Genomic DNA, 12,038 nt, shown 5'->3' with positions numbered 1-12,038 from the left:
AAGGTTTAAATACTAGTGAAAAGTATTAAAAGCAGTACAAGAGATGAAACTCCAGGTTTCTCAAGGTGAAAGAAACGTATTTTTTGTTACTTAAACACAGGATATATGGACATTTTTAGCACAATTTCATGTAGTTTAAGACCTTCTAAATATATTTAAAAAGAATATGTAATACCATTACTGTTGCAAAAGAAATCGACATAACAAACTACAGTGAAACATCGTTATTTAAAGTTCGTTATTTAATTTGAATAACTGAAATACTCAGTGCGCATTAGCTAACATAACTTCTCAATGCCAAAAATAAACTGGCGTTAGACCCAGTCCAACAAAATATTTCATGTATAAAAAACTACATGACAAAATATTCTTATTCTAAGCTACTAACAAGTTTTAAGACTTTTTAAGAATCCGCAGGTACCCGCTTAAAACTGGACTAATATATTCACACTGTGTACGGGCGCAAAGGTAAGCTAACGTTACTCTGAGCTAAGCTAACTAGCTCTAAAACCAGCTAAAATGCTAGCAATGACTGCCACTTATGCTAAAGTAACTTCTCGGGTTAACGTTACCTGTTTTACAATGGCCGAACTTTTGCTGATAATCTTTAAAACCGATTTACACAAGAGCAAAATCTGGTGACTGACATTTTACTTACCAAGATGAAGCTTACAGTCAATGGCTTAACGGTTAGCTCAGTGCGCGAGCTGATTTTACCTGAGAAACGTCCAGCTGTCAACACTAGCAACCGCACGCGCACGCGCACGCCCTGGTCCTCTGGGGGCCGTAAACAGGATTTGTTTTGGGGCCCCTCAGTGTAAAAGGTTTACATGACACTGAACCATCTTTAGTTTAAGCAGACATAATGTATAAACAAGCACTGTCAGACAGGAAATCTTTCCTGCCACAAGCCATCCACCTGTACAATAACTCACCTGTCTGCGCTTTAAAACTCCGGTCTTAGCTCCATGTCACTCTACACTGCTGACTTTATTTTTTATTTATATTTATTCAGATACAGTTCCGCACTTTACACATGTATATATGTAGATATGTACAGTCTCTTAGTTTTTTTTTTTTTTTTTTTTTTTAGGTTTTTTTTTAAGCATATTCCTTTATATTCTATTAAATAATGTGTGCTCTTTATTCTCTGTTCTTACTGTATGGCGCTGCTACATCCCAATTTCTCAGTTTTGAGATCAATAAAGTATATCTATCTATCTATCTATCTATGATGTAAAGACTAAAGTGAGAGAAACATCACTAGCAAACCAGTCTATAAACAGACTACAGTGAATACAGTATATATATATATATATATATTTGTATATATATATATATATACTCCTGAGCCACAATCGCCCCATAACTTGTCACTATTTGTTTGCAAAAAAGGCACAAGATGCTAGGAAGGTCCGTTTTTAACATGTTGTCTCTTATTTACTTAAAAAAATGAACGTTTCCAGACCAGGGTACTCAAATCTCCATTCAATTTGAGAAATATCTTTAACTAAAACAGTCAGTCAACAGTCAACAGTAAGTACACTTATTGTTGTTGTTGTTATTAATAACAGAAAATCATCAGTGTTGTCGTTACTTTTGAAATGTAATAGGTAACACATAATAGTTACTGCTTATATCTGTTGATGGTCAGGGCCGACTGTGCATGCATTGAGGTTACAGTAGCAAGAAAAATAAAAATTAAATTGAATTCAATTTAAATGAATTGAAGTTTGCTTTTTTAACTTATGCCATTTTATTTTGCAGGCAGCATCATGGCAGACAGTGGATGACAAACAGTGAATCTTTGTCCCAAAAGGTCAGAGATGAAGGGTCAGTTTCACCTTAAAGTAGTCTATATTGTTATCAGTTGTTTATCTATAAAAGCAAATCATTCATTTAGTTACTTTGTTCAATATGTATCAATATTTGCAGCAGCTACTTACATCCTCTGTATTTTTTGGCAACTAAAAAAAACATGTTTACACATTTGTCACATTTCACACCTTTCACTTGAGTCATTATGAACATGTGTTTTTTACAGCACCTCAAGGAAAGATATTTTCTCTCAAATTTTCCATTTGATTAAAGTGAATGTTCGCTTTAAAACAACGTGAGAGTTCAAGCAATTTTTCATGCCTAAAGTCAAACACGTGGTTTAATTAAATGTCACACACATGCCCTTACATGTGCTTTTACTTAGTGATAAAATCTGAATGTTACCAAAAAATTAGCCATAAATAATCACTTCTTCGCTGGCAGTCAACTTCTGTTACGGCTGAAATGGCTCTGCAGAAAAAGTTAAAGACAATAAGCTGTCTCTAATGCTCCTGAAAAGTCTGGTTTCATATTAAATATTATCAGTCTATGTTTATGTGTGAATTTAAATGCAGCAGACAACAAATAATCAATATTGTATTTGTCCCCTATATGTATCTAATAGTATTTTCATTGTCATCAGTTGAATTATTTCAACTGATGAAGGTGGAGGACATGCAGAGCGCCAGCCTGAAAACTTGTCAGCAGCTGGTCCAGACACGGCTCTCTGCAGCCACGTCTGAAACCCCAGGCCACACAAGCTGCACACAACAAAGATTTTGGGAAGGGGTGACGAACTGGCTGGAAATACAAGCTCTATTCATAGGAGAGCAACAGGCCCCTCTGGGGAAATGGGGAGCAGCAACACAGACCAGCATTATGTACTGGTCTGCTGGCACAAGTAGACTCTCCAGCTCTAATCGCTCTTAAAGATGTGGACCAGCTTAGTCAAGCCCATGAGACCACGGACACCCCCGCAGGTAGTGAAACCTCCATCACACGGCATCTCACTGACACAGACTCAAACAGAGACTCTCATGGGAACATGTCAACAGCACTAAAAACTCACATTGTACCCACAACAGGTCAAATGTTACAGCGTAGAGCCCCTTTAAACACTTCCCTTTTTTACTTTAAGATTAACTTCACAGCTGAAAGAAATTTTCCAGATTTTCTAGTTTCTAGTCTAATTTTGTGTTTTTTATCTAAGGACTTAAAACATTCTTTTTTTGGCAGAACTTATGACTTTTAAATAACTTCTTGCTGGTTGCTCTACTTGTTTTTAAGCTCTTATTTTTTATGACTTTAAAATATGCTCTTATTTTGGTATTTTTTGTCTGTTTTTTTAGGCTAATGCTTTTATCTTGTAGCATTTTGGGATTTGTTCCAAATGTAAATTACATTACAAATAAAATCTGTTATTTATTTATTCATTGAGCCTGAAAGTGAATTTCCAGGGACAGGGAAAACACAAAACAGTAAATACTTGAGACTACACCCAGATAGTGAGAAGCCAAGTTTGTTTTTATGTATTTTAGCAACAAGTCAATTCAAACACAGAGTGCAAAGAAACAAATTATTAAATAACATTCAAATACAATTAAAATCATATAACTGAAGCCATTTAAAGGGAAGCCTGACTTCAGCTTGCTCTCTAGAAAGAAATACCTCCATCTAGTGTTCATACCATTTTATTCACTAAGTAAGGAATCATGGGTAAAATTTTTGCCTCGCCTATTGAGAACACTGACTCCATCTTCATCAGAGCGAGTTAATGTCCAAGCAACGTAGAGTATGTCACTGAATATTATACCAGCATTGTCATGTAATTATTCATGAGGACAGGCTCTCAGATTTGCTTCCATTTTTTCCCCCCCTGTCTCCAGGAGACGCTGCATCCTTTCGGCCACATCCATCTGACAAGCAGGCAGGCAGTGTGGTGGGGGAATTAAAGTGACACAGCAACCCTATGTGAAAGTAAAGCAGAGCAGCTCACAAGGGTGAGATCTTTAAAGGGGGGAGTAGCCTTTTTATAGACTCGCTGAGGATCAGAGCCTTAAAGGAGACAGGAGTAAAATTGTGGATAACCTTTAATTTATCTCTGGACAGGGGAATAACTGGATGCTTTGTTTTTTTTTTATGCTTTTCTCTCTATTTGTAACACACAGATGGACAAGCAGCTGATGCAGAGGGCAGTTCTTTGCACGGTGCACTTGGAAAGCAAGGACCCGAAGGCATCTTGAAATAGAAATTCAAAAGAGGAGGAGGAAGAGAGAGAGGAGGGGGGTTTAGAGGGAGAGCATTGGTATGCCAGGCTCAAAACCTAGCATGGCTGTGCAGAAGAAACACAGTGACATCCCTCCATCGCAGGGACCACTTTCTACACGCACCATCGAGAGCCAGAGGAAGAGGAATGGATCTGAAAAAACAGGTTAGCAGCTTTAATGCGTGCTTTTGTTTTGGAAGGATTTCTGACCAAAGCGAGCCTTTTTTCTTGAAGCAAAGGAGAGTGACCGTAGATCCCAAACACAGATCATCTGATCATATTGATGACGCATGAATAGATTATACATTTAAGAAATATTAAATCATTTTGTGACTGAGAATGGCTGTAAAGATGAGGAAATCAGGAGGCATCTGTGGACAAAACATACATAGAATAATCATCCTGATGTTATTCAATTCTAAAGGATTTTTTCCTCCTTATGCATTTATATGAATTGTTAATTGGTCTTGTGAGGCGGCTTTATGTCTTGACCTTTTTCATTGTTTGTTTTAGTCATCTCCATGAGGACTGATCAGGTGCTAGCGCATCTCTCCGCCTTTTATACGCAGGCAGTTTATAACAGCTCTTTCATTTGCAGGCTGACCCTAAGGCCATCTCAGTCCACAATAGCCACTATTTGGGACCGATTATTCAAGCTAATTTGTTACGTATATTTACATAACAGCTCCTTCATGTCATCTGCCATGCTAAAAGATGCATTTACAGATAGTTAAAAATCCAAAATACCAAAGGAATATTGTCAGATTATGAGAAGCAAAACTGGAAAAGCTCAGAGGTGGGGCTATTTTTTATTTAACTGAATAACGTGCTTTTTTCTTAACTTTTAGATAATCGTGGTAATATCAAGCCAAACACACAGGCAAAGAAAACAGCCTGCTTCGTCAACAAGGCTGCCCAAATGTGCAACACAGCCACTTCACCGCGGGCCGCTGCAGGTTTGATACAGCACTCACATTCACCCACATTTCACCAGGCAGCTGTCATATTATTAAGATTTTAGATAATGACTTCAATAGCATGAGTTTCTTTTACACACACTGACTCGATTTTGGTGTAATGTGTAATATAACTAATCGCAGCGGTGGGACCAAGTCATTGTTTTGCAAGTCAAAACAAAGTCTCAAGTCTTTTACTTATGTCCCATTTCAAGTCCAAAGTCCTAAACTTTAAGCCTTAAGTCCTGATCAAGTCATAATGCGCTCGGACGTAAGTCAGACCTAAGTCACAAATTTAATGACTTTAGACTCAACTTGACAAAATCAAAAAAGACTTACAACTCAACTTGGACACCAACAACTCATGACTTCACTTGGACTTGAGCTTTTTGACTTGAAAAGTAAGTGAGACCGCATATTTTTTGTATTATAACAAAATTAGTTGCTGGGAAATGCTTGGACTGAATCGCATTGACATTTGTCAGTTCAGGAAATGAAGGGGTATTAATTGATTTGGCAAGCTTCCAAATACCATGTTTTTTTTATTATTTGAGCTCGGGGGGAAGGTATTTTCAAGTCAAAAGGCTCAAGTTACTACTGAAGTCACAAGTCATTGGTGTTAAAATCAAGGGTTTTAAGTTTCATTTAACATTGGGAGGGGGACTCATGAAATTTGACAGGTTTGGGGTTCCTTCTCCCCAAAATTTTGAGCATCACACACACTTGGTTTAAAAATTCTGGTGAATTTTCATACACCATTTTCTGTACTTTCTGCACCAATCTATGGTGGAAATGTTGCAAATTTGGTCAAAATAAAAGTCCTCTTCTACTGTCATTTTTTATTATTATTTTCAATACTGAGGGGGGCGTGTCCTCTTCGTGCTCCCTGAAATCTACACCTATGGTTGAAGTCAAGTTGCCATTCCTAATTTGATTCTGACAATTTGAGTCCAAAGTCATCAAATTCACGACTCGAGTCCACACCTCTGACTACTAGTATATCTGTTTAATTTATGGCATCAAACAACCAGTGTCTAAAAATACATTATTTTGGGTTTCTAGTGGCCGCTGGACCAAATGTTGATGAGAGGCTGAAAGCTGCTCGGGAAAGACGAGAGGAGCATCAGAGGACACTTGGTATGTGACACTATTAATGCATTGTCCTCAATTTCTGATAAGATTAACATACATAACCGAATAATCTATTTTTACTGGTTCACTTTTTTTCCCTCAGCCTCTCGGGAAAAGAGCAGGTTGGAGCGGGAGCAACGAGCCAGGCGGTACCATGAGCAACAACTGCAGGAGCGCAAGAAGAAACTCCTGGACCTGAGGCTCAAAGAGGAGAGGAAGCGCGCTGCTGTGGAGGAGAAGCGCAGGCAGAGACTGAAGGAGGATAAAGTGAGTTTTGATGGTGGAAATCAAAAACGTTTTATTTTTAGTGAGGCTGATGTTTTCCCGGGCAGCTCTGGGTTGAGTAACAAAAGCTTGTTTTCCTGAATTAAGGAGCGATATGAATCTGCAGTGCGTAGGACAGTGGAGAAGAGCCAAAGGGCCCAACACAACCACAGTCAAAACTCCAGAGGAAGGAAGCTCACCAAGAACGGTAAGTACAAATAGATGTGCTTTCTTATTTCCTCTCTTTCAACATAATCTTTCTAAACTCATAACACTTAACAGTATCTGTTCTCTGTATCTTAACAAAACAATTCTTGGAGTGCCTTATCTTTTTGTTTCTGCTGCACTTAAAACCGATCAATACGCTAGTTCCACGTCGCTTGCCTCTGACAACATGGGAGAAGAACTTGGTCAGTCGCCTGCTTACCCCTACATGCTCTTATCTGGCCAGGAGCAAGAGTGCTGGTTGTCAGTCAGGAGAAGAAGGTACTCTCCCCCATGATAACAGTATGCGCCCTGCTTTAAAGGAACAATGTGTAAGATTTAGGGGACTTTAGTAGCAACTAGTGGTGAGGATTGCAGATTCAACCAGCTAAAAGTTAGAACGGCTTCAGTGTTCATGTTCAAGAGGTTTTTACCAGGAGAATTATCCACAGAGGTCTTTTCCTCTGTGGATAAGGTGATTGAAACCAGTAAAAACACTGAATAAAGCAGTAACATGTAACAAATCAGTAGCCCTTTTACACAGAGAATGCATAAGAGCCCCACTGCAAAATCTCTTCTTCATGCTGCCTTTGCAGTTTTACACAGAATTACACTGCTGCTATACTGTCTGATTTTAGAAAGCATGCCGGCATCATGGAAACAAAAGAAGTGTGACATTTCACATAACAGCGTCTGCCTCTAGTGTGACATATAACATAAGCGTTGGCAGCACTTTATAAACAATAACAATGGCAATACATGACAATAATAAACATTTACTATTCCAGTTATGTGGTGGCTGATGTCGTTCTCTGCTCTGAGGGTAAGGAGCTCCCTGACCTTATTGTTTTCGCAAATTTTCGGCCACTATTCTTCTTGAGTTAGCCACTTACTGCTGCTAGCTGCTTCCCATGGTGAGTTGCACGCATAACACAGTCAGAACAACACGTCGTCCAACCTATTGTCCCATCCGTCTGGCTTTCCTTTTTACACAGATCTTAATCTCAACCTTTTGCCTCTGATACTTAAAATTCAGTCCTTCAGGAGGTTTTCACCTGGAGATGAATTATCTGCCAAGGTCTCCTACACAAATAAACCAGGTGATTAAAATTGGCAAAAACATGCAAAAAATAAGTATTATGTTTAAAATAAATATGGGTTTAGGGATGCCCCAGTAAGGTGATTGTGCCCAGTCTCAGATGATTATACCCTAAAGAAAACATACTTATTATATTTCATTTATTCCAATATATCCCCTAAATCCTACAAACTGGACCTTTAACATTATAGCAATGCTAACTGTAGTGCTTTTTTAAGATGCTACCTTGACTAACCAACAGCTCGTTTCCCTCTCTGTTTACGAACTACATCACAATTCCCTCACTGGTTCCATCATATTTGCACAATTCCTCCGCTTTCCAATAATTATGGCACAAATCAATGGCTCAGTTGTCCATGTTTGTCGCCGTGCAGTTTCATTCCACTCCATGAATTCAACCACCAACATCACCCCTCCCAAACCCCAGCAGCACTCTGGTTCAGTCCACAACAGGCCTTCATCTGCCTCCCTGAGTCCAATGCAAAGAAGCATCAATGCGGCACAGGTAATTCTAGCTGTATCTCTTTTTTAGTGTTTACTTTTTCAGTCGGATTTTTGAAAAAAAAAAAAAAAAATTATTCTGATGATCATTATGGAGGGAATTAGGACTTATAATAATTGTCTGTATATTCTATAGAGAAATTAGAAGAAAATAGAAATAGAAAAATTAGTATGAGAAAAAATGTGCATTATACTACAATATATAATAGAATATGTATGTATAACTATAAAATTATATGAAATTTATTTTGTATAAGAAATATGTATAAATATGTCAATCGAATTTCAGTGTGCTAAATATAAATGCAAAAGTAGGATGGGTACAAATTAAATGTGACTGTATTTTACATTTTAACTGATTTAGTTCAATTATTGTGCATAATAATGTAAAGGGCTTCATGTCGGTTTTGCCCATTGTATAATTTTGCAGCTGAGACAATAGAGTTGAAACAGTCATAAATATAAATAATAGTAATAATTTCTTCTTTCTGGTTTAGATAAAAGCAGTAAAACAGCCAAACACTAATAAGAAGAACTCAAAACCTAAATCACCTGCCGTCAGTGTGAAACCACCCAAAGTCACACAAAGCAGAACAACTTCCCCGTCACCTGAGCGGTAGGTCAAATGTTTGTGACCAAAAATATCCACTGTAAATTTATGATATAGTACCTGTAATCTGAAACAAAATGGGACGTCTGCTGTCTTCTGCTGCATCTTAAAGAACCCCCCGAAGATCAATCAGCAGACATTCGACCCCGCTGCAGCTCGAGCTCCCGTCGGTCCCTGAGGAAGATGTTGCTGTTTGTGGCTCTGCCCTCTCACCGGGTAACTCAAGGCCTCTCAGGACACCACCTGAAGGTCAGCGAGAGGAAATGAGGGATGAAAATACACCCGAGGTTCCATGTTTGAACCTGCCCGACAAAGACACAGCAGCTATGAACAGAACCGCGGGACATGGAAGTAAGCTGCAGAAATGCGCAAGTGCAAGATATAAAGAGGTATTTAAAGTGTTTCAGGTACTGAAGCTGATTATTTCTCTTCAGGTCCTCCCCAAACGCCTCCTCGTGCAGCTCCACAGCCTTCTGAAGTCGTGAGTCGACCCTCAGCCGGAACTACAGACCGAGTGGAGGCCTCACGTCTCTTGGCTGAAAAGAGGAGAGAGGCTCGAATGCAACGGGAGAGAGAGGAGCAGGAGCGCCTCCAAAGAGAGGAAGCCGAAAGGTAACAAGCACCTATGAGACTTTCGTGTTACAATTTAAGGTCAAGGTATCCCTGAGGGTCAATTCAATCATGCACAACAACTAACAACACATCTGCAATGAAACAAGGAATTAATAATACTGCTAAGGAGTACAATAGAGCAGGGACAAATGATTTTTTTCAAACTATTTGTCCTGCATCTGTATGCAACCAGATAGAAGCAGCTTGTAATACTTTTGATTTTTGGACATAAATTTATGAATTTGTGTCCAGGCGGAGTCGTGAAGAATTGGAGCGCAAGAGGGCAGAGGAGCGAGCACAACAGCAGGCCGAGGCTCAGCGTCTCATTGAGGAGAAGAAGAGGCGGGAGGAGGAGGAGCAGAGACGAGCTGAGGAAGAACGAGCTCAAGCTATGAGGGAGGCCGCCCTTCTGCAGAAACAGGTGGGAAATGCAAACATTCCTGCACCTACAGGCTTCCTCATGGATGCTTTTTGTGTTTATTTCACGCATTTACTTGAATGGACAATCCCTCTATTTCCTTTTCTTTGTCTTAATCTTTTTATAGAGAGAGGAGGAACAAGCCAAAGAGATGGCAAAAGCAGAGCAGATGAAACAAGAGCGAGAAATGCTCGCACAGAAAGAGGAGGATGCTCGCCAAGCCAGAAAGAAGGTTTGACAATGTTTGAGGATGCTGACAATGTTAGATTTCTAAAGAATAAAAATATTAAAGTTTGTGTCTCATTTAAGAGACTAAATGATACGAGAAAGCCCACCATGTCAGTGTTTTAATAAAGGTTGTTTTCTTTTCCAGCGACTTGAGGAGATCATGCGGAGAACCAGAAGGACAGATTCTCCAGATACGGTGAGATTAACTAGTCAGGGAAAAGTACATAGCCCCTGGGCTCTTATGACTCACATCCAGCATCTACTAATAACTTTCCACCTCTGAAAGCTTTTCCTCCACCAAACTGGTTAATTCCTTTTATAACAGAAATCTGTACCGGTGAGGATTTTGCCAAATGAAGCCCAACCAAAGGAAAACACACAGCCTGTGCACAATGGCACCATAGAAGATGCCGTCAAGCTTCCAGTGGTGTCTAAGACCTCACAGCGGAACAACGAGGAGGACATGGTGCCTGTTGTGGCCTTCAAAGAGCGCAGGTCCCTCAGGACTCTCACAGGCTTGGAAGAAATCCAGACCCACCAACGAGCAGGTAAGATGCAACCAGCAGGTCACTAATGAACATGTCACTGTGGGAAACTACCAACCAGAGTGCAGACTGATTCTGAGAACTTTTTGCTCTGGCAAGTGAGTTTTTAGATGCCTAATGGACCATGAAACTTACTGACATGCTCAATCGTTCATTATGTTTGTTCCATATCAGCTTTATAAAGGCACGGCAGTGTATGCAAACCCCCCGATTAGAACCAGTCATTCATCTTTAACCGTGAGCTGTGCAGGCAGGGTGCAAACATCAGAAACTGTGCAGAACATCATATAAGGCTGCTAAACAAGAGTTAGGCACATGTGAATTTGAAGTCAGAAGTCATTTATGTTGCTAGATTATAAAGTGTCCCTGGTAGCTTGTATATGTAGTCAAATTATACAAGGTGGATCATGCGCACTTCCAGTCTAAGGTGGGTACAGATGCAGCAAATAGCAGCAATGAAAAAGAAGAGGCTGTGTGCACACTGAAATTTGAAGGCTCACAAGTTATTATCACCACGAGATTTTATCCTGCAAAGTTTGCATTGTGCAATAAAATTAATAAGATAACTAAGTCTTAAGATATTTAACCAGAGTTGACTCAAACAACACATAAACTTCAGTCTCCAGGGTAAAAGTCTTGTGCTGGACCCATAGGCTGCCAGGTGACCAACCAACATTTTAAACATAAGATACCTAATTGTCCTTTTTCACAGATATGTGTCTTCCTCAAGCTCTCAACAATCAACAGATTTTTTTGTGTACTGAATGTATAAAAAAAAGCTAAATTTTATGTTTCTCATAAATTTGTGAATTACTTCAATCTTGGAAATGATGAGTTTTTTTTTCTCAGACTATTACCCCTGCTCCCAGATCCACATTTATTTCTAATTTGGCCCTAATATGCTGTAGTAAATTTTTCATACAGCATCCCTGAATAAAAATTCTATAAATGCATCACAAATATTCCAATTATTTCTTGAGCTGCCGTTAAACATTTTGATATTTTTTTTCCTCCGTATTATTCCTCCCTCTTCAGAGGTCATCTGAGCACCTTCAAAGTGGGCAGACGTTCAAAGACTTTGTTGGAGAGCTGTGATTTCTCTGTGAACCACAGGAGCGACTGCAGCACAGCCATTCTGCTGCCCTTCGGCACCTTGACAGAGCATGTAAGATTACAGCCTTGCCTCTCTCACTGAAGACAACAGCATTTGGTCACTTTTCTGCGTGTAACTCGTGGCACAAGTATTGGGCAAGTTATTTATTATGTTCTTCAGTACAGCAGGTTTCTGAAATAATATCCAGAAAAAAAAACAGTAGATGTAGACAGTGGTAATGATAGTTTGCTACCGAGTGTTGCCTCTGTGAAATACTAGGAATAGCCATTCTA

At 39.3% G+C, this 12,038-nt stretch overlaps 1 protein-coding gene across 3 annotated transcripts; it reads left to right on the top strand.

The window, feature by feature from the left end:
- Window positions 1-3,865: 3,865 nt before the first annotated feature.
- map7a (microtubule-associated protein 7a) lies at window positions 3,866-11,959 on the top strand. 3 transcript variants are annotated; one of them, XM_042501482.1, is made up of 15 exons: window positions 3,866-4,249; window positions 4,933-5,040; window positions 6,103-6,177; window positions 6,275-6,438; window positions 6,544-6,643; window positions 6,805-6,921; window positions 8,089-8,243; window positions 8,737-8,855; window positions 8,962-9,200; window positions 9,284-9,461; window positions 9,714-9,882; window positions 10,007-10,111; window positions 10,253-10,303; window positions 10,433-10,655; window positions 11,688-11,959. In XM_042501482.1, the coding sequence occupies exons 1-15, from the start codon at window positions 4,126-4,128 to the stop codon at window positions 11,696-11,698; spliced, it is 1,938 nt and encodes a 645-aa protein (XP_042357416.1). In that variant the 5' UTR covers window positions 3,866-4,125; the 3' UTR covers window positions 11,699-11,959. The 3 variants fall into 3 exon arrangements, with proteins under 3 accessions (XP_042357416.1, XP_042357417.1, XP_042357419.1); XM_042501483.1 differs by having other exon boundaries at window positions 3,867-4,249; window positions 8,113-8,243; XM_042501485.1 differs by lacking the exon at window positions 6,805-6,921 and having other exon boundaries at window positions 3,868-4,249; window positions 8,113-8,243.
- Window positions 11,960-12,038: the final 79 nt, after the last annotated feature.

This window comes from Plectropomus leopardus, chromosome 14 (assembly GCF_008729295.1).
Source record: "Plectropomus leopardus isolate mb chromosome 14, YSFRI_Pleo_2.0, whole genome shotgun sequence".
In the NCBI taxonomy this organism is placed as follows: Eukaryota; Metazoa; Chordata; class Actinopteri; order Perciformes; family Serranidae; genus Plectropomus; species Plectropomus leopardus.
The sequence above is the reverse complement of the archived record's forward strand: the minus strand, read 5'-3'. Positions and strand labels throughout refer to the sequence as shown.

What these genes read in the sequence shown, in the direction of transcription:
- map7a (XM_042501482.1), top strand. Translation starts at nt 4,126, where the DNA reads ATGCCAGGCTCAAAACCTAGCATGGCTGTGCAGAAGAAACACAGTGAC. An exon ending in TTCACCGCGGGCCGCTGCAG is followed by an intron (nt 5,041 to 6,102) that starts GTTTGATACAGC and finishes TTGGGTTTCTAG; the next exon opens with TGGCCGCTGGACCAAATGTT. An exon ending in GAAGCATCAATGCGGCACAG is followed by an intron (nt 8,244 to 8,736) that starts GTAATTCTAGCT and finishes TTTCTGGTTTAG; the next exon opens with ATAAAAGCAGTAAAACAGCC.